The sequence below is a fragment of the Phacochoerus africanus genome, chromosome 2 (genome assembly GCF_016906955.1).
Source record: "Phacochoerus africanus isolate WHEZ1 chromosome 2, ROS_Pafr_v1, whole genome shotgun sequence".
Lineage (NCBI taxonomy): Eukaryota > Metazoa > Chordata > Mammalia > Artiodactyla > Suidae > Phacochoerus > Phacochoerus africanus.
In genome coordinates this window covers 19,629,317-19,653,951 of record NC_062545.1, presented here as the reverse complement: position 1 = coordinate 19,653,951, position 24,635 = coordinate 19,629,317, and the positions used below count along the sequence as shown (strand labels likewise).

Below are 24,635 nucleotides of genomic sequence, written 5' to 3'. Positions count from 1 at the left end.
TGGAAACATGACTGATGGGGATGAGGCCACTAAGCCAAGGAGGAGTGGGAAGAACTGCAGACAGAAGCAGCAGCAAAGAAACGCCAAGTCCTGGTAAGAGAATGTGCAGGGCACAAGCTTAAAATTAGGGGCAGAGAGAAGGGTAGCATGGCAGAAACATTTGGAAGAGGAGTAGGGGGTCAGATCATGTAGGCTCTCCTGGCTACGGCAAAAATTTGGATTCTTGCCATCAATAGGTTTTACGCATGATTTTAATTATTCTTGATTATACTTTAGATATCCTTTTGATTGCTATGTGGAGAATGGACTGTTAGACAGAAAGTGGAGGCAGAGAAACCAGTTTAAGAAGTTCTGTAGTGGTCCACATAAGAGAGTGGATTGTACTTTGATTTTTATCAGTGAATATTGGAAGTAGTCATCAGATTTGAAATATTTTTGGAGGTGGAGCTGACAAGCCTTAAACGATGGTTTGGATGTGTGGTATGGAAAGAGAAATATAGAAAAGTTTTAGATTTCTGGTCTGAGAAATAGAAAACAGTGCAACATTATGAGCTGGGAAAGGCTCGGGGTGGATGGCAATGCAGTAGGAATACAATTCTGTTTTGCTGACGATAATCTTGAGTTTGCTATTAGATAAGTATCCAAAGGAAGGCATGGAGGCCATGGATACATGTGCAGAGATAGAACTGGAGAGATGAATCTGGGCCAGGAGCTAAATGGGTATGTCTGGGCTGAGGGATATACATTTGAGAGTCATCTAAAAATGCTTCTTCAGCTCTGGGACCAGAGGAGCTCACTTAGGGAGTATGGAGAGAGGAAAAAGAACCCTAAGGGGCCACTTGTAAGAAGTAGGTCGTTAACAACATGAGCTTCATTTCAGTGGCATGGTGAGGACAAAACCCAAATGGGAGGTCGAGACAGAATGGGAGGGAAGGAGGTGGAGGCAGAGGTGGAATGTGGGAGAGTGATTGTGTATGTGGCAATATATTGTAAGAGGATTGTGTTTGCACAAACGAGAAGGGATGGGACCCAGGCCAAGTAGAATGGCTGGTGTTTAAAAGGAAAGAGACACCTCTTCCACTGTAATAAAAACGGAAGGTACACACGGTGGCCTTCTGCCTATGGCTACAGATGGCTTCTTAAAAGCACTCCCCACACGAGGACGCTGTTCCAGTGCTCGCCCCCATCCTTTGCTCCACTAGTTTGTCTCTAATAAATCATTCTTCCATTATTTCTCCCATAAACCTCAATCCTATTTTTTTTTCCTTTTTATGGCCACACCTTCGGCATATGGAAGTTCCCAGGTTACCGACTGAAATGGAGCTAAGGCCCATGCCACAGCCACGGCAACACCAGATCCAAGTCATATCTGTGACCTATGCCACAGCTTATGGCAGTGCTGGATCCTTAACCCATTGAGAGAGGCCAGGGACAAAGTAGGGTCCTTAGCCCGCTGAGCCACAATGGGAATGGACCTGGAGGGATGTATTTTCCCAAAGGAAAGAATTTAAAAAGGAGCTATTTGTTTTCAGTCATGCATAAGATACCTCTTCTTTAATTTTAAATACAGGCTACTGCAGCCAATCAAAAATCAATTCTTCTCAAGTTATGACAGATGCTTTCAATTTAGTATGTCTTAAGTATTTTAAGAAACTATTTTGATAAAGTGATTAGGGTAGTTTCTGAAGAAGGAAAGACAAAAATCAGAGAATTTGGGGGTTTGCTGCTCGGGGGAGGGAGGGTTGGAAATCTCAAAATGATTCCTGTTCATATAATAACATTTGAAAGTAAAAAAAAAAATAAGGAAGTAACTAAAAATGAATAGGTTATGATGAACATAAATGAAGAGTTTAAATGCTGATTTGTATCTTAGGAACCTGAGCAAACTAATGTTAATTTTAGTCCTTACTTTGTCTGTCCAATCCGGTGCACCCTTCCTATGGCCTGAAGCTCATGGGCAGGGTTCAATATGGGCTCCACCAAAAGAACATGAGTTGCTTCGATGATAGTTAATCCATTAGAACCTGTGTGCAGGGGCAGCAGCAAAATATTGATTTGGGGATCATGTTTAAATGCTGAAAGGTTCTCCTAAAAAAGAAAGGTACATTTAAATTTTTAGCTGTATAGTTACAAATAATAGCAGTATATTACAGCTCATGTTAACATGCCTAATGGTATTCAGGTCATTGTGAAATGTAATAACTAAGAAAATTAAATGTAAAATTACCAATTTTAGAAGACATAAACTTGTTGCTTGACTTATGAAAAAAAAAAGTGTTACATAATCTTTCTTGTTCTTTACAATATATAGTGGAATCACAAACTACCTAAATGTGACATATGCCAATTAAACTACACGAGCTTAGAGAAAACAGTGAGAGAAAGAATGTGTTAGAGTGAGTATAAGAGACATGAATCTGCTAAATTTTCACTTGGTCTTCTTTTGGTATTTGTCTCCTGTTATTGCGCTGAGTGTGATGTAAGCACAGTTTGACTATGTGCAGTTTTGCCTAATGCAGTGTCTTTAGAATTAATCTCAGGGGCATGAGGCCCCTGTCCATTCAAAAGGTATGTCAGGGGCTATCTTTTCCTATATGAAAGAAAAGCACCTCAGGTCAGAAATCTTTAATATGGTTTGATGGAAAATAAATGCAGTTTGTTTACTTTGCATTAATTAAAATATTAATTTTAAAATTAATCAAGAACTCAAACCATGTTTATGTGGCTTATACGACATACTATAATAAATACAAGTAAGCTAGTTAAGAATAGTTTCAATTTGCAATTGAATCCACTTCCAAAAACATGAGTAAAAACTTCTTGACATACCTGAAATGTCTTAACACGACTGATTTGTGCAAATTCCATGTTGTTGTCAGTGAGAGCTTTTGAAATAATGTCTAATACGTCTTGCCACTGAGAACACATAAAACAATAGGAAAACAAATATTTACATACAGCTTTCATATAAAAAGGATCTAAAAAGGGATATAAAGGTTCAAAAAAACCTTTGTAACTTGGAGTTCCCTTTGTGGCCCAGCGGTTAATCAACCCGACTAGGATTCATAAGGATGTGGATTCGATCCCTGGCCTTCTCAATGGGTTAAGGATCCGGTGTAGCCGTGAGCTGTGGTGTAAGGTCACAGACGCGGATCGGATCCCAGGTTGCTGTGGCTGTGGTGTAGGCTGGCGGCTACAGCTCTGATTAGACCCCTAGCCTGGGAACCTCCATATGCTGTGGGTGCGGCCCTAAAATAGGGAAAAAAAAAAACAACCCACAAACCCTTTCTATCTCAAAATGAAGTAAACGAAAACAAAATCTTCAAGTGAAATACCATTAATATTATTTTGGGAGTTCTCGTCGTGGCGCAGTGGTTAATGAATCCGACTAGGAACCATGAGGTTGCAGGTTCGGTCCCTGGCCATGCTCAGTGGGTTAAGGATCCGGCGTTGCCGAGAGCTGTGGTGTAGGTTGCAGATGCGGCTCGGATCCTGCGTTGCTGTGGCTCTGGCGTAGGCCGGCGGCTGCAGCTCCGATTAGACCCCTAGCTGGGAACCTCCATATGCTGCGGGAGCGGCCCAAGAAATGGCAAAAAGACAAAAAAAATATATATGTATATATATACATATACATATATATATATTATTTTGTTTTATCATGAAAATTTCTTTTCTTTTCTTTTTTTGCTTTTTAGGGCAGCTGTCAGCCTACGCCACAGCCACAGCAATGCCAGACCCAAGCTGTGCCTTTGACCTACATCGCAGCTCACGGCCATGCCAGATCCCACCCACTGAGGGAGGCCAGGGATTGAACCTGCATTCTCACGGATGCTAGTAGGGTTCATTACCGCTGAGCCACAACAGGAACTCTGTGAAAGTTTTCTTTTTTAATCAAATGCTAGTTAAAGGTAGAATAAAAGTGAACTTTTTAAATAAATGACTTAAACATAAATATTAGAAAATCAATTATGGAGTACTTAATGGATGTGGTTACTTACCTTTCAAAAATGAAAACTAGAATTTCATTCAATACCCTTTACTCAATAGATTAATTTTCTTTTCCTTAACCACGTTCATTTGTGAAGTGACTTTCAAAGTTACAGACTCTAATTTAAAAAAATTAATAAGAAAATCTCTAAGTAAAATATGAAAACATGAAATCTAGTGCCTTGTGAAGCATCAGCAAATTTCTCTAAAAATAATTATTTTTGATGGACATTAAATATAATCTAATATGGAAAAATTTATCAGTAATTCTGAATCTCATTTTATTATAGCAAACATTAACAATTAGTTCTCAAATATAAACTGATTAGAAACAAAAAGCCAGTCCGAGTTAACACTGAGGATGAAAATGTTGATTGTACCGTTGAGAAAACAAGTGCTTTAGCCCCTGGATCTCTCAGCTGGATTCTCATCAGAGTTCTGACCACGGCTTCCACTTTTGTAGAATGGCTGCCCTTTGAACACAAAGGAAAAATACATTATTACCAAATGAAATCTACTTAACAATGGAATGGATAATCAACATATAATACTTTTATTACCAAAACTATATGATTAGTGCATATGTGTTTATCCTTTTCATTTTGTATTTGCTGCAAATTTTCTTTAGCCTCAAATTGTAGAAGTTATGAATTCATACCCCGAGAGAACTGAATATGAAAAATAAAAAAAAGCACACCAGAAAGTTATACAATGATATGACCCTAAGATAAGATTTTTTAGTTAAGTGGGTTATGTTTTATAGTTACAAAATTTTCTTACTTTGGATAAGCTGAATAATAGTATTAAAAAACACTCTTCAGATACTATGGCATTGAAGATGTTCAGAACATAATGACTCAAAACACTAATGTAAACAAACAGTAAAGAGTCTAACCCATGAATCATCCTTTGGCATTATAAAGGATGATGACAGAGGTACAAATGGCATCCAGTTGGACGGAAGCAGATTTATACAAAGCTACATAAATAGCGTTTTTTTTTGTTTTTTGTTTTTTTGTCTTTTTTTTTGCTATTTCTTGGGCTGCTCCCGCGGCATATGGAGGTTCCCAGGCTAGGGGTCAAATCAGAGCTGTAGCCACCGGCCCACGCCAGAGTCACAGCAACGCGGGATCCGAGCTGCGTCTGCAACCTACACCACAGCCCACCGCAACGCCGGATCGTTAACCCACTGAAGGGCAGGGACCAAACCCGCAACCTCATGGTTCCTAGTCGGATTTGTTAACCACTGCGCCATGACGGGAACTCCGCGTTTTTTTTTTTTTTTTAATTGAAGTATAGTTGATTTACAATCTTGTGTAAGAGTACTTTTTGTACTTTTCATAACCATTTCTAAGATAAGAGTATGAGAATGAGAAAAAATAAAGAAATAAGAAAACAAATAAAGGAAGCCTTTGTAGTTGTCACTGAGAAAGTTTTGCTCCTGGAATGCTCTGGGAGATGGTACGACATGGAGAATAAGAGCATGGGATTTTAATGAATGAGATAAATCTAAATTCAACTGCCAGTTCTACATCTCCCTAGTTACAAAGACTCTAACCTTTCTAAGCCTTGGTTTCCTCCTCTGTCAAGCAGGGATGACATATCTATTTCCTAAGGTTACGGTGATAGTTAAATGAGAAAATGAATACAAAGTGTTTAGCCCACTATTTGGCAAATAACAGAAACTCAAGAACTTGTTATCTTTTGGAGACACTGGATATAAGCACTACATTGCCAGGGTTACCCCACAAGCGGGGGCAGACTGAACCAAAAAGAAGTAAAAAATACTCCGATACTCTTCTCCTCAAGTCACCTGCCCTTACTACTTTTACACAAAGAGATACTCATAGGTAAAAATATAAACAAAACAAGGAAGAAAGCTATACTAATTTTTAAGGTTGTATACTAGTTGACAACAAAGAATTATGGGAGAAGTTTTAAAATTCTCATATTATTCCTCGGATACGTAGACTTTCTATTTATTTCTCTGGGTATGTATACTTTCAGTTATACTTGAAAGGTTAAAAGATATAAGGGACCTATTTCAATCTAAAAATTATCTTAAGAGCAAAATTATCTCAAATAACAGAAAATAGGAAATTAGCATAAAGTGATCACTTAGGGGTTCAGAAAGAAATTTCTGATCCTTGCAAGGTCTTATTTTCAAAGATAGTTTCAAGCGAAATACCAGGATAACTATGAAATTAAGCTGCTTCTTACAAAAAGTTCAAAAGAAAAGAGTAATATTTTATGAGCAACACTCCAACCTGAAGTGCCAACTCTATGAAAGAAAAGACCAGCACATTCCCTTTTATCAAAATTTGGCCAGTTCAGGTCAATGATCCCTTCCAAATGCTATGATTCTGAACCATCTGGTCCCAGTCCCATTACTTTCTACAAACAGAAGAAAGAAGAATAAGGAAGTCTGGAAATCCAAAGCTCTGCTTGACAGAAAGCTGCAATGGGGAGTGAGACGAACTTAATGCCTTTTTCTTCCAGATGGACAGAAAGTGGCTACTGAAATGAGAACAATGAAGAAAGAAGAGGGGGCCCATGTCTGTGACTCTTGGTTTGAGCATGCATGCCCTGCACAATTTTTGATAACAGAGCCGATAAATGCATATTCCTTGTTAGGCCACCGTGTTAAAGTTTCTCCCAAAGATTTCACATTTTAGATAACTTGAAAACATTAAAATTATCATAAATTGTCATTATAAATGTTGCTTCAAGTTATAAGATACTGTGTTGAAAATATACTGAGTCTACTTATTAAAAATTCATAATTTGTTGTTAAATGAAAATGCCCTAGACAATGAAGGATTACTATTCTAAAAAGTATTATTGATCTTTCTAAAAAGAAAGGCAGGGAACTAAAGGAGAAAAACTGAGTAGAAGTTAAATAAGGATCTGGTTTCTGTCCTATTCGCTACATACAGGAAAGCACTTTCTGGATAATATTTTAAAATTACAAAAGAGCAATATACGTTTATTGGACAACTAACCTAGCAGAAGTATTCAGGATTAAAAATTTTAAATCTATTACTTTATGCCCTCCTCTCTCTAAACACCACTAAGAATTTGGCATTTATCCTACAAGAGCTTCTTATGCATTTCAGAAGCCTATATACAAATGCACACACTCCCCACAAATATTTTTAATCATATCTTATAACATAGCCTTTGTATTTAATATTGCATCTTAGCAATCTTACCACATAGGATCTTTATATATACCTCACCTCAATGGCTGCACAATAGTTAGGATACAATTTATTAAAAATTTGCTTATTAATATACATTTAGATTGATTTCATTCCTTTTTTTTTTGTCTTTTTGCCTTTTCTAGGGCTGCTCCTATGGCATATGGAGGTTCCCAGGTTAGGGGTCTAATTGGAGCTGTAGCCACCGGCCACAGCCACAGCAACGCCATTTCCGAGCCACATCTGCAACCTACACCAGAGCTCATGGCAAAGCTGGATTCTTAACTCACTGAGCAAGGCCAGGGATCGAACCCACAACCTCATGGTTCCTAGTCAGATTTGTTAACCACTGAACCATGATGGGAACTCCAATTTCATTCTTTTTTTCCTCTTACAAACAAACAGTATGTCAGTGACTATGCTTATAGTTACAGCTTTGGGTAAAGGTGCAAGTATTTTTGTTGAAGAGGTGCATCAAAGTGGACGTCTGGTCAAAGGTTAAAGAAATTTTTAAAATATTTGGATTTTGGTAGATTCCCTATTAAGCTGTCTTCGGAAAATGTCAGAACTTTTAACTATCATCAGCAGTGAGGTGTGCCTGCTTCCTCGCACACTTGTTAAAATTCAGTTCTGTGTCAATCTGATAGATGAAATGAGGAACCAAATTTTCATTTATTTGCATTTTCCTGAGAATGAGTTTGAATATGATTTGTTGGACATTGAGAATCCCTCTTTTGTGAACTGTCTAGTCATATGCTTTGCCAATTAAAAAAAACCCTGATTTGTAGGACCTCTCATATACTACATAGGTTAAATTTGTGTTGTAAATATTTTCCTATTTGTAGTTCACATTAAATTTGAATTATATTAAAATATATTAATTAATTATATTAATTATGTTGAATTATTAATTATATTAAATTCAATAATGTAAGCAAAAGTGCTATATTAAAATACAATATTTACAGTAATTCACAAATGCTTGATCAATGATACATGAAATTAAAAACTAAGTATTCTAAGAATACTCTTTATACTATTTTATTAGAGTTTTCTGTATTTGACATTTAAATTTGTTTTTCATAAGGGAAAGATGAGAAATTTTATTTGGAGAAAAACAGCTTTTTCCTCAATTAACTGCCCTGCCATGGTTCTATCTAGTATGATTTCACATGATATCATATCATACATCAATATAGTACACTTCTGTCATTTATCAGGGGATGTATTGTTTGAAAACAAGGACCAAATGGCATTTACTTTTATATCACCTAGAGCCTAGCATGGTCCTTTGTAAACAGTATACACTCAACCAGTTTACTTAATGTAAAACATTTTAATATGTACATTTAGGCTTCTCAATCCCAATCCCAAATCACCTAAGTAAAACAATGAATAAACCAAATAAAAATAAAAGGGTGTCAGAATATAATTTAAAACTCTCAATATTTTTTTATTCATTCAGAATGACTAACATCTTTCACTTTTCTACTTACAAAAGCTAGAGAGACTCAGAAAAGAATAGCCATGAAAAACAAGTTGGATTTCATTCAACAGAAAGCAGGCCTGAGGTGAATTCTGTTAGAAAAACTGTATAATGAAATCACCAGAACTGGTCTTAAAAGAAGCCACCAATTGGACGGTGATTTCATCTTATTCAGGTTTATCAATACTCATTTTTTTTCATCTACCTGTCAGCATGTACAGGAGAGGTTAACAAAGTCAGCAAACCCTGTCGACTTTTTTTCCAATCTTCAGAATCGGAGATAGCTACATGTTAGTCCTTTATTCTTAGCTTTTTTCTCTTTTCTGCTTGTGTTTTTGTCACTTCCAAGGGGAAAGCAAAAGTCCCAAAATGATACTGGAAAGACCATGGTTGGTCTAGGAGCAGAGTTAATAAAAGTGACCAGAGAGATAGGGCAGACTTTCTTCTAGATGTTTGCCCATGACTAAGTCCCTCTAACATTTCAGGTAAGTTCATTCATTCAAATCATTCACAAAAACTTTCTGTACACCTAAGTGACAAGAACTCCACTAGGCACTTAATATACAAAGATGTAAAGAAAATCCCTTATTCCCAAATACATGCAGTCTAAGGCATGTTACAGAATATGGAGATAAGCAAAGGATGTCTCTATGTTGCTGCTTTGGCCTGGAAGTGATTGAAGTGAACGCTTATTATACCATCTTAATGAGCACTATGTACATTCTACTGCTCCTTTTCATGTTTCTTTCTATCTCAAACACATAAATGAACTTTGGCTCAAATCTGCCAGTTTCTGAGAAGACTGCTCAGTGTGGTCACTGCTACCGAAAAGAGATACTCACTTTGTTAAAAAGATTGAACGGGAAGAAGGAGATGGGTTATATATAGGTTTTATCTATTTATCTACCTATCCATCCATCCATCTAGCTATAAATGAGAGAATCACAGAAAAGAAAAAAGAGATATGGATGAGGAAACAGGGATATTAATGTATCCCTGTGCAAGGTGTTAACTGAGTCTGAGTATTCTCAAGACAGGTAAACTGGCAGCCTCAATCCAACCTCGCTTATATTTTAGCTGCATCAGTAAACACACAGATACAAAGTTAGGCTGGAATTAGGGAGGATGGTACATGGGAATAGAAGTTCCTCACACTGACAGACCATTTCTTAATATATTAGGTTGATAAAGCTGCCCTTAATTTCAAGCACCTCTATTCCTCTTCTGAAATTCTTGTCCCTTTCCTCACTCTTATCCTCTCTTACTGGCTCTTCAGTTTTTCTAGATACGTATCTACCAACCCTGACTCTGATCAAAGCTTGGTTTTTCCTCATGTTTCTGAAACATCAATGACCAGGAGTAGCTTTGGAATGAAGACCCATCATCTGGCCTTTGCCCTCCTGACAGTATCTTCGTGGCTGTTCTCTCTGAGGAACTACTTCTCTCTAAGGTTAGCTAGGAAACTGTGAAAGGACACATATAAAGTGTTACAACCCATGTGAAGTCAGTGCCTCTCCTAATTTTCTACTCATGAGTTAAGCAGCTAAGGGCATTATAATAGTTAACACTGAAGAAACAGGATGGGATTTTCCTTCTTTACAACAAAAGTCTTCTAAAACGTTCTTTATTTTAGATATAAAGATCTCCCTTGCTTGTATTTATGAACTAAACCAAATGATCTCAAAGCTACACATACTGGTCTTTCTCTTTCTGGAAAATTAAGTACAAATTAAAAAGCTTCAGGGTACCCTCCTTTACTGTTGGTGGGAATGTAAACTGGCACAACCACTGTGGAACAGTATAGAGGTACCTCAGAAAACTATAGATAGAATTACCATATGACCCAGCAATCCCTCTCCTGGGCATATATCTGGACAAAACTTTCACTGAAAAAGATAATGCACCCCCATATTCACTACAGCACTCTTCACAATAGCCAAGACAAGGAAATAACCTAAATGTCTGCTGACAGATGAATGGATTAAGATGTGACATACATACACAATGAAATACTATTCAGCCATAAAAAAGAACAAAATAATGCCATTTGCAGCACATGAGTGGAACTAGAGACTCTCATACTAAGTGAAGTAAATAAAAAACATAAAGACAAATGCCATATGATATTACTTTTACATGAAATCTAATATATGGAACTAACAAACTTATCGACAGAAAAGAAACAAACACATGGACTTGGAGGAAAGACCCGTGGTTGCTGAGGGGAGGGAGTGGGATGGACTGGGAGTTTTCGGTTAGTAGATGCAAACTATTGCATTTGGAGTGGATAAGCAATGAGGTCCTGCTGTATAGCACAGGGAACTATATCTAGTCACTTGTGATGGAACATGATGGAGCATGAGAGAAAAATAATGTGTATGTGTGCGCGCGGGCACTCACTCGTGTGTATGATTGGGTCACTTTGCTGTACAGCAGACATTGACGAACACTGTAAATTAACTATAATAGAAAAAAAAAATCTTAAAAAAAACCCCAACAACGTTAAAAGCTCCAGACCACTGGCTAAGCAGTCAAGGCAATGAAAAAACAGTCAAGATTCATTAGCAATAAATATCAGCAAAGAATTTCTCATTAAATCTGGCCTAGATGTGTAATAACATAACTAAAGATTTGAAATGTCAGGTAGACTCTTATTTACTCTAAATAGGTACAACTAACTTATTTTTAATCACTGAGTTAAATTTTATTGGAATAAGGCAGCTCTACACTCTCAGGGTCTTATAAAATTCTGAGAACCTAAACTGTGAATCAAAAGCTATTAAATGTGTTAAAAGGATGGAAAACTCAGTTTTGGTTTTGTCATATATTTGGGAAGCTGAAAGAATTCTAATAATAAAACAACCAAGTAGTACTTGATTTAGACTTTGATCACCCCCCCGCCCCGACCATGGGACTAAACATTTTACCAGTGCATTGTAGAATGAGGTACTGCTTTTCATTCTCCAAAGTCTTATTATTGGGGAAAGAGGAGGGAATAATATTAATAGGGAAATCCCATGAGTATGGAGTAGAAGATATACTATAATTGGCTTCACACTATTCCCTTCAGATCTATTTCCTATCTGTTAAAACTCCTTATTTAGAGAAAGAAGAACAGACATGACATCTCCCTACTATAGTAGCAAAGTGCTACTTGTACTTGATTTATACAAATAAAAGCAAAATAGTGCTTTATGATTGGAAAACGATTGTCGCTTTGTATTTTTAATGATATCTACCATAAAAGTGAAAACTGGGAACTCTGGAGCAGGACTGGGAACTCTGAAGCAGGACTTGGCAATCCAAGACTCTGAACCAAGAGCTTATTGTCCGTTATATCCCTTCTTCACTAGCCTAGTCCTTCTTCCTTTGGCCCCTTTTATTTTCTTTGTTTACCTAATCTGTCCACACTCCCTCACCTACTCCTTTTTCTCTGTAATGTCTATGGATTCTCATGGTAATGATCAGCTCCACTGGTGCAATTAAGGGCTAACGTGGCTGGCTGTGTCCTGAAGAACATCAGAAAAGTCAACACAAAGGAGATGATGAATGTACTCAGTCTATTTTTCATTAAACATCAGAGAGAATACCTATGTTTATAGACTAAGTTAAGAGGCAGACCATATCTTTAGAGACTAGATAGATACTATATATTTCTACATTATCTTTACTATATCTTTATAGTAATTAATATATATTAGTGTATATTTATGTTATATATTCTACAATATGAAGACTCACACTCTAAGGTGAAGGCCGAATGAAGCCATTTTCAGAAGTATGAAAACTCTGAAGTTTTCAATTCACATACTCATGTTAAAATTTCTTGAAGCAGTACTGCACAGCAAAAAGAGAATCACAGACCGAAGATCACATGAATTACATGGTTCCAGATAAGGCTGACAGCAAAATGAAGAAAGCTAGCTAAAAAAATGAGAACTTCTATTAGGCTAGGGTGCTTGGAAGATACTTCCTTGAAAAGCAAAGTTTAAATGATAGAAGATTAGGATTACATTCCTTTCTGAATGACTTCAATCACTCTATTTGGTTCTATAATGAACAGTATTCATCTTATTGTGCATACTATTTACTGACTTTTTTCTAGATAGGGAAGTCGCATCTACAATTAGGTAACAAAATGTGAATGTATAAACATAATATAAAAATGATACTATAACAAAAACTAGAATGTGGAAGGGAAAAGACAAAATAAAAGAGGAATGGATGAACTAATTTCCTCATATTTGAAACTGAGGAGTCTGTTTAAAGCAAGAAACAAAATTTGTGTATATTACTTAAAGTCGTAGAGGTGATCTTTATAACTAAAAACGGAAACTGTTCACAGTAGCAAGGTAAGAAGGAAGGATGAAGGAGAACACTACTTTTCACTGTGTGCCATTTGTTATGAATTAATTTTTATTCTTTTGTGCAAAGTGCTTTTATTAAAAAATAATACTGTACTTTTGTTTACCCTGATTTCTTACAGATGAATAAGGTTTTTAGGGGAATGGATGGGAGACTTGTAATTGTGGGATCTTTTAAACTTGTTACGTCAATGATTACAATTGGGATTGTGTTTATCACAAGTGAACTGGTCTTTGAATTATGTCATCACTTGGGTGCCGCGTGCCACTGTCCTGCTGTACCTCTTACTGCTCTAGGGTCAAATGGATGCCTAAACTGTGCTAGCTGCTACAGACAGCATTTCAGGACAATCATCCCTGAGACAGAGCACAGAAAATATTTTAATCTTCCAGTTATTACTGACTTAAAAAAATTTTTTTAAATACACTATAAGAATCAAAGATACTGCAATTAGATTTTTTGAAGATTCACCTAACTGAAGAACATCACTTTTAAAAAAACAAATTTACACAATTAGCTTCCCCTCACTTCCTCCAAAAAAAGAACTGTGGTCTCTAGTGAGTTACATGAGAAACTGGGATTATAATCTGGTAACAGGTCATAGATTTTTCTTTAGGTTTTCTTGCTGGAAATAAGGAAAGTTGCAAATAATCTGAATGATTTCTATAAAGGAAGTCATTTCCTGTCTTGGTATTTTCTGACTTTCATTACTTCTATTCTGGCCTTTTCTTTTTAAAGTAGAGCTAACGCTTTCAATGTGCCTGTGCTGTCCATAGTAGTTCCAGCTGAGTAAGATCAGTTAACATTGTTTTATTTCTGTCTGCACCTGTTCACTATGCTAAAAACCCATGTTGGTAGTGACAGATACAATTCTGTGTAGTTACACAGCTTGTATGATTGATCTCACTAAGTAGGAATACTTTTCAAGCATACGCCTGCCACAATGGTTGGGTTCTTCACATGTTACTTGAGTGAAACTCAATGGAAATTTCACCTAGGCACTCTATGTGGAAACTTTTACAAGTACACACAAAAACATCCTGTTCTTTTAAATACTTTGAATAATTACTTCAAAGAGATAAGTTAGTAATTGTAAACAAGTTAAACATTTTATTTGGACACAAAGGTTTTGGGGGATATCACACACAAATACCAACCAGTTGTTTGTCCATCCATCCGCCTGTCCATTCACCCATCTACTGACCTATTACAAGTCGGGCATTGTCCTAGATACCAGGGATGCAGTAATGGATGAAACAAAGCCCTCATCTCATGAATAATGTCTTTTCCACATTTGAATGGAGTGTCACTTCACAATGTGTAAGTTTTTCATAAAGATAATTTATACCTTAAAAGTCTTTACTGTATGTTCAATTATTGAAAGCTACTGCAAACTTTAAGACACAATAACAGCTCAAGAGCTAACTTGGTTAGTTGAACAGAAGTTTTTTTTTGCAGTTATAATTTACTCGTGACATTTTCTAACAAAAACACTTAATTGTATTCTACCTTTACCAGTTAGCATTCACATATTAAGTTCTTATATTTAGACAGACATATTTAAAGATAACCACTATGGATTATATTTACCAAATTATATTATGTCAACTTTAAACTCAGTCAGAATTTTACAATGAGTTTTATTCCACCCAGATGTTTGTTTGTTTATTTATTTATTTATTTATTTGCTTTTTAGGGCCACACCCACAGCAGTTCCCAGGCTAGGGGTCAAATAAGAGCTATAGCTGCCAGCCTATGCCACACCCACAGCACTGCCAGATCCGAGCCACATCTGTGACCTACAACACAGCTCACTGCAACACGGGATCCTTAACCTACTGAATGAGGCCAGGGATCAAACCCACATCCTCATGGATCCTAGTCAGTTTTGTTACCACTGAGTCATGATGGGAACTCCCCAGATATTTATTTTAATTATATTCTGAAAGTACAAGACAGACTTCACAAGCCACCTTTGAATCAACTGAACACAAACTCAAAAAAAAGGAAAAGAAAACTAAAAAGGAAACAACAGGATTTTACGTATAGTAGAATTTGACACATGGTAGTGCTAGATTTCTGAGACTTTGAATGTAGAAATACAGTATTTTTTTCCTCTACAAAAAGGCTGTACAAAATATCTCTATTATCAATGGATTTGCTTTTTAACTGCAGATTCCTGGGCCAGATCTGAGATCTAATGAGTTAAAATTTTTAGGAATTGAGCCTGAAGAAATTCTTTATTTTAAAAAGCAGGAGAGTTGAATATCAGACATTCAAAAGTTTGAGAAGATGAAGCCTTGTGTATGTGGGTAGGCTGCGTGGGAAGGGTGCTGTTTTGCTGTGGATTTAACCATGTAGTGAATTTTCTCCTGGATAGAAACTTCTTATGACATAAGACTCTTGTCCATCTTAAGGGGCAGGGTTTCCACTGACAAAAATGCTTTGCATGAATCCTAGCCAAACTCAGGACACAGGAACATGCCACGTGGGGCATATGTTCTGCCAGGAGGCCTACTTCACCATCTAAAATGCCTGGCAGTTGTCAGAACTTGCAGGGGGAATTTTGTTTACTTTGTGAGATGCCCAGTAGGTTCCAAGGGTCATTTAGGAATACTGTCACACTGCTGTTAGGGTAGACACAGTCTTTAACTCAAATGCATCCACTATTGGGAACATTTTATTTCTATGATCAACAGGGTTCCTTAAATTGTGAAATACCAGTAGGAAAAAAATGTCTTATATTATTTAATTCTGTTTTCCAAATATCTTATCAGAGATCAGCTCTATGATTAAATACCGTGTATGATATTACATTGCTGTGTCTGAGAGTCTTCACATGAATGCATAGAGTGAAAGAAACATTTCAGATAAAAACTTTAATAAAAATAAATAAAAAATTAATTCTCAGCAGTGTGTAATAAAGCTCAGGGATTTGAAAATCAACAATAAGAAAAGAACCCCTGAGTTCATTAACAGTATGAACTACTATTTATAAAATTTCAAAATACTGCCTTCATTATTCATACAGAGCCATCTTATGTCCCTCAACTTCAAGAGAGCTGACGTGACAATTTAGTGGGATAATTTCAGATGGTCAGAGTGCAATGAGAGTCTGAGAAAACAATAAGCAGATACTTCAAGGGGAAGGTGGCAGAAATGTGACAGAAAAGGGGACAGGCAGCAGAAGGTAGAAGTGGCAGACAAATGGTGACAGAAAGCAAAAGTAAATGCAGCAAGAAGCAATGTAAAAATATGGAAAAGCGATCAAATTTGCTTGCCAAACAGGTACAATGTTCAGCCATGTATCTAATAAAAAGGAAATGTAAGTATATATGTATCTACAACAACAGAAAAATTAATTTTAGTAAATTCTGTATTCTTTTAATTTTTTTTTCATGTGTTCATCGATAACCATGAAAGACAGGAAGAAGTCAGAGCATAATAAACTGTATTTGTACACTGATATCCCTGTCCCAAAAGGACAGCAAGCCTAACTGTCCTGAACTCTCTCCCGGGTGCCTAGGAAAGCTGCCATCAATGAACAGGTGTTTGGGATGGATGGGCTCAATGACTCAGTTTCATAGAGGCTGTGCTGTTTACTGGTAGCTAAAGCAATCACTTCCTAAACCTTACTGCATGAAGCCTGACACAGCAGTTCTTTCTTTTGCTTGTTCCTTGTACTGTGATGAACACTTTCATCTAAGGGTCGGCAACCCTTCTCAGCTACACATGCCATTTGTGGCCCTGGGGATGCCCAAGGCTAGAGGAAAAGATAGAAGGGAGCTAAGAACGACTATTTTTATGGGAAGGAAAGGGGGAAAGAAACTACAGGAATAGGAACAAAGGGGGAGAAGGGGAAGGAGACTGGAAAAGCAAGCTGTTCTTTGTGTGCTGAGTAGGTTAAAGAATAGCTAACTTTGGATATTTTATCCCATCCAGTAGGACCACCCATTCAATATGCAGGTTTCACTGCTGCAACTTCTAGCACCCTTGCTTCTCCTGCTCTCAGATATCCAGTCACATCTAGAGTACCGGATGTCTGTCCTCTCTGAGAAGGACCAATTAAGATCTGCTGTTCTCTGATAAGGACACCTACTCTTATAGCTTGGTTCTCAATAGCCTAACCTACACTTGAAGCTATTCAATTTCAATGAGATCTTTACGTTCTCTTTACATATCAACACTTTTCCTGTCTCTTCAAGAAACCTGAGTAACAGGGTATCTCTTCTATCTTCAATCTATTCTTCTTAATTGGAGATGAAACAAGCTCAAGAATCTTTTATCTTACACAGAATAAAACCAAAAAACAAAGTCTTTCTGCACTTCATATCCTCTTCTGGCTACAATTCTCACTTTTCTACTTCGTAGCTAAATTTATGAGGCAGTTGGGCATTTTCTCTCTACTTATCCTAGTCACTCCTCATTACCTCCTAATCTGCTTTTTGCCTTTGAGTTTCCATTGAAAGGGCTCGTTTTGAAGTCACCCATGACTTTTATTAACCAAACTAGTCCATCTTGGGCTACAGCTGCTGACGGCTTCCTCACTGAAACTGAGTTTTCCAGTGACCTCCTTTGACAGCACACTTTCCAGGACTACCTAAGCCTTTTGCTGCTCCTTCTTGCTCTCCTTTTTTTGGCTCCTCTCCCTTTACGGCTCTTTTAAAAAAGCTACAGAATGCAGCAGGACCTGATCTGAAGCTAAATTCTGTTTCTTTCCTTAGGTAATCTCATACACTATCATGGCTTCAAAGATCACTTACTGTCATGACTTTGAATTTCATATCTCCAGCTCCACATTTTAACACTTGGCTGATTATTTTACTTGGGTGCCTTGGGCATTTCAAATATAGTATGTCTAAAGGTACTTCCTCCAAATAGCTTATATCAGTAATTGTACCTTTAATCACATGATTTTTTACATCAGAAACCAGGGGTCACCTACAAAATTTCCTTCTTCATCAACATTCTATCTTACTCATCAGCTTTACTGCAAACATCTCTTTGTATCTGGAGTGGACAGAAATACTATAAAAATAAGAAGGGACTGTAATTGTAAGATGTTCCTTCTGCCACCATGGGCATGACTACTGCTAACGATGTTTGAAAATGCTTCCTTGTGTTCCTCCCATAAGGAACGAGTAGATGGTAAAGCTGAGGCTTTCAGGCAGTATATCTACAGCCAGATAACGGTGGCTGCTCCATATTCATTGTGCCAGCTTTGTTCTGATTTTGATGCTCTCACTGCCAGATACTGAGTCCTATTATACTGGTTTGATTATACATCTACATGTTCTTAACCAACTTTACCTTCACAGGAATGTCCTCTTCCTGGCTGGCTTTCTCTGAGGTGAAGACATACGAGATTTCTTTGTGAGATGTGGTCTGGCGGCAGATGGCACATTTAATGGAGCTCCTGTGGGACCCCACGCTGTATTGTTCGATAATAATTGAAATGCATTCATTACAGAAACAGTGACCACAGGTTAGTACTGCCCACTGAAAAAGATAACACAGAGAATACGTCTCAGCGAGATGCCATCAAAGATGCTTCCAATGTATAAATATATTAAAAGAAAGAGTCATAATTCCATTTCTTAAATATTTCATGATACAAATATCTTTTAAAGTCATAAAATAGTAAGTTGTACTTTTAAACTATGTTTAGTCCAATCAGAATACGCTCTCATAGTCTTAAGTTCTGCTCACCTTAACAAGAGCAGTACAGTCAGTCAATGATTATTATTTCGTACGATGTTGTTCTTACTTTAGTAGTTAGGAAAAATGCAAATTACTCCTTAGCCCTATAGCAGCAGATGTAATAGAGGGACTGCCTACATCAGCAATTGGGAAAGTGGCTATGTTCACCACTATACCACTGACGCACACACTACAACATCAACCTAAAGATAGTATCATATACAATATAGTCTACATAGCTTATTGAGCAGATTTGCATTTCTACATGTTAAAGCATTTCTTACACAGAAAATGAGATGAAAATGTTAAAGACAATAAAATTTTTGAGACGATCTAGCTGTACAAATCTCATCAAAACTAAAAGCAAAGAAGAAACTACATATACCATAAAGTTTTTCCATTTTTACAGTTTTTTACCAAAACATTTTCATCATTGATTTTTATTAGAAATCACCAATATCTGGATATTACCATTCTTCTGCTCAGTTTCCAATGTAACATCTAACATTATAAGTTTTATTATCAATAAAATGTCCTTTAAAATTTCATTTCCTTTAATGATGGAAACTAAAAGGTTTGTTCTTTGTGATTATTGCCGGTCAGAATATGGAACTTATAATTTAATCTTTTGATCTCAATACCACAGAAAATTGCTTAGGACACTTTTATTTGCTTAGTAGTAACAGACTTACCTTTCAAATTTTAAAAAGCGCTAAATATTCTGATATTATATATATTCATTTATCATACAAAGCACAAACTTGTATAGTATCATAAATCACAGTTGGTAAAATAAAAATAAGAATCTCACTGAGGAGAACTAATACAATCCATTAAGTTTATAGATATCTGTATACTAACATTCACAAAAATGTACTTAATTGATATAACAGTCTTCTAGAAATCACATATAAATTCGCTTAGAATTACTGTTATTTGTGTCTTAAAGCCTGGGACTACTAGATATAAGTAATGTTAAGTAAGAACTATGTTACTATACCTTGTAACACCGTAAGTAAATCTGTGTATGCTGTATTATATTTCTGCACAATAACCAAATAACCATGTTAAACTGATAGAGTCAAATGATTAGAAACAATACTTAAAAGTATTCATCTTTAATGAAAAAGATGGGATTATTCTAGAGATACATTTTCACCTATCACTTACGGAAAAACTTTGCTCAAACATACTTGGCACTAAACATGTCAGTTAACTTTTGGCCCTTTTATGTAAAGTTGTTGAGAGAGAGAGAGAGAGAGAGAGAGAGAGAGAGAGAGAGGGAGGGAGGGAGGGAGGGAGGGAGAGAGAGAGGGAGGGAGACTGTGTGCAAAAGTCCTTGAAAACTGCAAAGTGTTTTATAAATTCATTTGGTATTTTATAATTGTACCTGTTTGCCTAGCTGCCGAGCACAGATTGGGCAAGGTTCTGGATTGACACCTCCTGATGTTTTGTCTTGAGACTATGCAAAAAAGAAGAATTTAAAACATAGATTAGTTTTTTATTTAAAACAATACATGTTTTATAACTCATTTATAAAAGTAAATGCTGGCAACTGCAATTAAAATAATCTAATAATTGAGATGACCTAATAATTTATATATTACCTAACACTATCATTTCTGGGATTTACAAATAACATTTATTCAAGTAACTGCTTATTAATATTGGCTTCTTCTCAGTATGCTTTTTTCCAATCTAAGGCATGCAAATAACTAGTAAGCAGAAATAGTACTGATCTGAGATCTATCTATGCTTGAAAATTATGTAAAAGTAACAACGATAGGTTTTTAGAATCTCTTTAAAATTATTTCAAAAACTGAAAGAGCTTCAAAAAATTCACCAAATGAACAGGTTTTAAAACTGAGGAAAACATAAAGATGAAAGTAGATCAAACTCATAAATTACTAAAGTTTTTAAATCTGTGGTTTCACTAACCATACATTTAAACACTTAAAAAAAAAAGTTCAATTACCTTTTGACTTTTATAAGCAGTAAAAGTAGAAAAATTGTTAAACTGCACACGGATTCAGTAACTACTGGTTAAAACAATTCCATTAACTATAATGTAGATATGCAAGCATTTAAAAAAATTGATCTGAATTATTCCTTTCCTCTGTTAATTATTGATTTGTTTGAGGTAAGATATAACAAACCACCTAAAACCAACTGTAGTCTACTGTTTTCATTCATTTGCCCTATCCAAAAATCTACTGTGATATGTTGTTCTAATAAGTTACCCTGTCAACTGCCATTTATTCTTGCAAGAAAATGGAACAAATTTCATCAATGTCTAATATAATACTTTGCTCACAACTCAGAAAATGTGTTGAGAATTACATTAAATAATTCATTACCATGTCTTGTATTTAGCAGCTTTTCAGACACACTTCAGAGTTTCAAATAGCAAGTAAAAAAAAAAAAAAATCTATGTATGCATTAGTGGATGCATGTATACATCTTATATAAGGCAATCTTTGCCCAGAGGTATGTTGTAATACTTCCACTATTTAAGACTCCAAACCACAGCCTGTTTGCATTGTGCTACACTATATATATATCACACTTTTTACACTGTCTGTTTAATGTTTTCTATAGATATCATCTTCTTTTATCATCTTTGTTGCTACTGCAGGCATAGCTAGTGTTCTGAATCATATCACTAATATAAATAAAAGAATAGTTTAAAAATCTGTATTGTTAATTAGGGGACTAAAAGATTAAATAGAAAGAGTTACTAAAGTGGTTTATTGATAATACAGTAGGAGAAAAAGTAGCATCTTTTAAAAACAATACCTTCTCCAAGTTAGTTAGGTAAAGAAGCTGTCCAAGTTTTTTCTGAAGCTGTGATGTAGCAACAGCTTTATCATTTAGTAGTTTTATACGATTCTGTTCTACCTAAAAAACAAAACAACTTTTTTATTCTAAGGTGGTAAATTATATTAACACCCACAACTGTTCCTTAATATTGTGCCCTATTTTAAGAAAACACATTTACATGTGAAAACTCAAATCTGCAAAATGGACATTAGATAATATATTTCAAAGATATATATTTTCTGTTTTATAGGAGACTAAAATTCAGTGTAGAATTCTTTTAAATAGGAAGCTTCCCTTTATACTTGAAGTAGGATAAAAATCAGCCAAAGGCTATTTGTATATAATTTTTCAGAAGTACATTCATGGGATAAAGAAAAATGAAGTGATATGCTATTTTGGCTAGAGTCATTTTAAGAAATCCAGAGAAGAATCTCCCTGCTCCCCTTTGCTCTGTGGCCCTCCTTAGGAGAATACAGTAAACAGAAAGAAGTATAAAAGTAAGAGGAATTTGTTTTCCCAGAAAAAACTTACTGAGAATTCTATTTTAAAAATTAGGTGCAATAGTATATAATGAATATTTCTAAGTTTTTCTAAGTTACAGTCTATAAGCTTTATACAAAAAAATTTTAAAAGACTAAAGGAATAAAAACAAATAATATAAGGAAATATATATATATATATATATATTTTTTTTTTGGTCTTTTTGCCATTTCTTGGGCCGCTCCCATGGCATATGGAGGTTCCCAGGCTAGGGGTCGAATCAGAGCTGTAGCCACCGGCCTACGCCAGAGCCACAGCAATGCGGGATCCGAGCTGCGTCTGTCTTACACCACAGCTCACGGCAACGTCGGATACTTAACTCACTGAGCAAGGCCAGGGATCGAACCCGCAACCTCATGGTTCCTAGTCGGATTCGTTAACCACTGAGCCATGACGGGAACTCCATAAGGAAATATTTTTAATATGAAGAAAAAAGGTTGGTAGAGTTATTTCTTAATCCTGAGATACCAGGAGGGTTTTATCAGAAGACATCAATATCTGTTCATCAGTAGCAAAGGGACTACTACAAAATAAGTCTGGTCACTCTTAGGGAAGATCTTTCCAGTTCTGAAAAAGCTGAGGTAATAGGACGTATGTCTAAAAACTGACCCAAAATATCTTTAGGTTTTAGGACACAGAAGGTGCTCAAGAATAGATGAATGTGCAATATGGAGATAAACAAATGTGCAAATGCACCAAAAGAGTTAATGCTAAGCATGTATTAGGCATGAAACTGCTTATCTTATAAAAACAAATGACCTCATATGGCTCAAACTAAGAGTAGATATGAAATACTTGCTTATTGGGGTCATCACTGCCCTCTTTCTCTTCTGTGGATCTTGGGATTTTTGTGACATCTATTTGCTGTGCTCTTTTCTGTGGTTCACTTGCAAATTACCTCATGTGGTTCAATGATATGAAGAACCGGTGGATTGGGCTTTGGCTCCCTGGGATCGCGTACTCTTAGTCGTTCTGTAGCCATTGCAAGTTCATCAACAGCAGACACACGATTCCTCAGAGCCATCCAATATTCATGAAGCAACTGGAGGAACAGAAAGGAAAGAGGCAGTGGTAATGCATGTAAAACTGGCTAAACTACCAAGATGTGCCTTGGTCAAGAGTCTTCACTGAGGTCTTAAGTCATATACAGTTTTTTTCATTAATGGTCTAAGGTTCAAGCAATTCTTGGGCCATTTTTTGGGATGCAGAAGTGTGGCTGAATAATCTCCACATGATGCTACAGTGGATTGACTCTTCAGAATCTTAGGAACAGCATACCTCAAGATTTCTTGGTTAGGACCAAAGATCATTATATAATACTAGACTGGTGCACTCTCTGCTTTATTTTTTAAAGAAATATTTTTATTATAAAGTATTTTACATATTCAAAATAATATGTATATATGATAATGAGAATACCAAAACACACAACCGAGTACCTATCATCCAATTTAAGAGAATAATACCAACTCCTGTGCTCTTTCTCAACTGCATCACTCTCTTTCCTTATACAGTCTTCCTTCAGCCCCTAATAATGCAGTAACTACTATTCTGAACTGGACTTATAATTCCATACTTTTCACTGGGGTTATATGAATCCACACCTACTTAACAATCTGTTATTTTATGTTTCTGAAATTCATTAAAATGGTATGAATCTATATAAATTTTTTTTTTTTTTTGGTCTTTTTAGGGCCGCACCCACAGCACATGGAGGTTCCCAGGCTCGGGGTCTAATCAGAGCCATAGCCACTGGCCTACACACAGCCACAGCACGCCAGATCCTTAACCCACTGAGAGAGGTCAGGGATCGAACCTGCAACCTCATGGTTCCTAGCCAGATTCGTTAACAACTGAGCCACGACAGGAACTTCTATATGTATAAAATTTTTAATAGGCTTTCTTTATTATGAAGAAAACATATTGCTCTGAGTTAGCAATTGATATGAGTAGCAGTAGCTCATTCATTTATACTGCTGTAAAAGGGTTTAGTCTGCAACAGTATAGACAAAAAATGCACAAAGATCTGGGTGAACTGAATGATAAGCATTCCTGTGACACAGAGCATGAGGCTAAACTGAACTCAAGGAAAGAATGTAGGGGCAAGACAACACGGTATAAAGTACTGTCTTCTTCCATGACTTGCTGTAATTGGGTCAATGTGCTTCTGCTTTTCGAATAGCAATGTGAAAAGAAAAGAATTATTATGAACCATGACTTTGATTCTATAGAAGTATCATCCCTCAATTTATCAAATATATGAATATTATAGACAGTATAGCTTCTCTTTCTTGACAGAAAGAAATTTTTATCCTGCTTTAAAAGGCAACAACTTTAGATGAAAAAACTAAAAAAACAGGAGTTCCCGTCGTGGCGCAGTGGTTAACGAATCCGACTAGGAACCATGAGGTTGCAGGTTCGATCCCTGCCCTTGCTCAGTGGGTTAACAATCTGGCGTTGCCGTGAGCTGTGGTGTAGGTTGCAGATACGGCTTGGATCCTGCGTTGCTGTGGCTCTGGCATAGGCTGGTGGCTACA

At 36.3% G+C, this 24,635-nt stretch overlaps 1 protein-coding gene across 5 annotated transcripts in view; it reads right to left on the bottom strand.

Annotated features, from left to right (window-relative positions):
* The window catches only part of SHPRH (SNF2 histone linker PHD RING helicase), an 82,294-nt gene that overhangs the window by 3,546 nt on the left and 54,113 nt on the right, over nucleotides 1-24,635 (bottom strand). For all 5 annotated transcript variants that reach the window (XR_007133506.1, XM_047769992.1, XM_047769991.1 and 2 more), the window contains 7 exons: nucleotides 22,997-23,140; nucleotides 21,535-21,636; nucleotides 20,129-20,200; nucleotides 18,349-18,537; nucleotides 4,368-4,460; nucleotides 2,830-2,916; nucleotides 1,910-2,088 (listed from right to left, as the gene is read on the bottom strand). Coding sequence is in view for 4 of the 5 variants with exons in the window: in XM_047769992.1 (XP_047625948.1) it covers nucleotides 1,910-2,088; nucleotides 2,830-2,916; nucleotides 4,368-4,460; nucleotides 18,349-18,537; nucleotides 20,129-20,200; nucleotides 21,535-21,636; nucleotides 22,997-23,140 (866 nt within the window). In the remaining variant the exon portion in view is untranslated. The remainder of the gene's footprint in view (nucleotides 1-1,909; nucleotides 2,089-2,829; nucleotides 2,917-4,367; nucleotides 4,461-18,348; nucleotides 18,538-20,128; nucleotides 20,201-21,534; nucleotides 21,637-22,996; nucleotides 23,141-24,635) is intronic.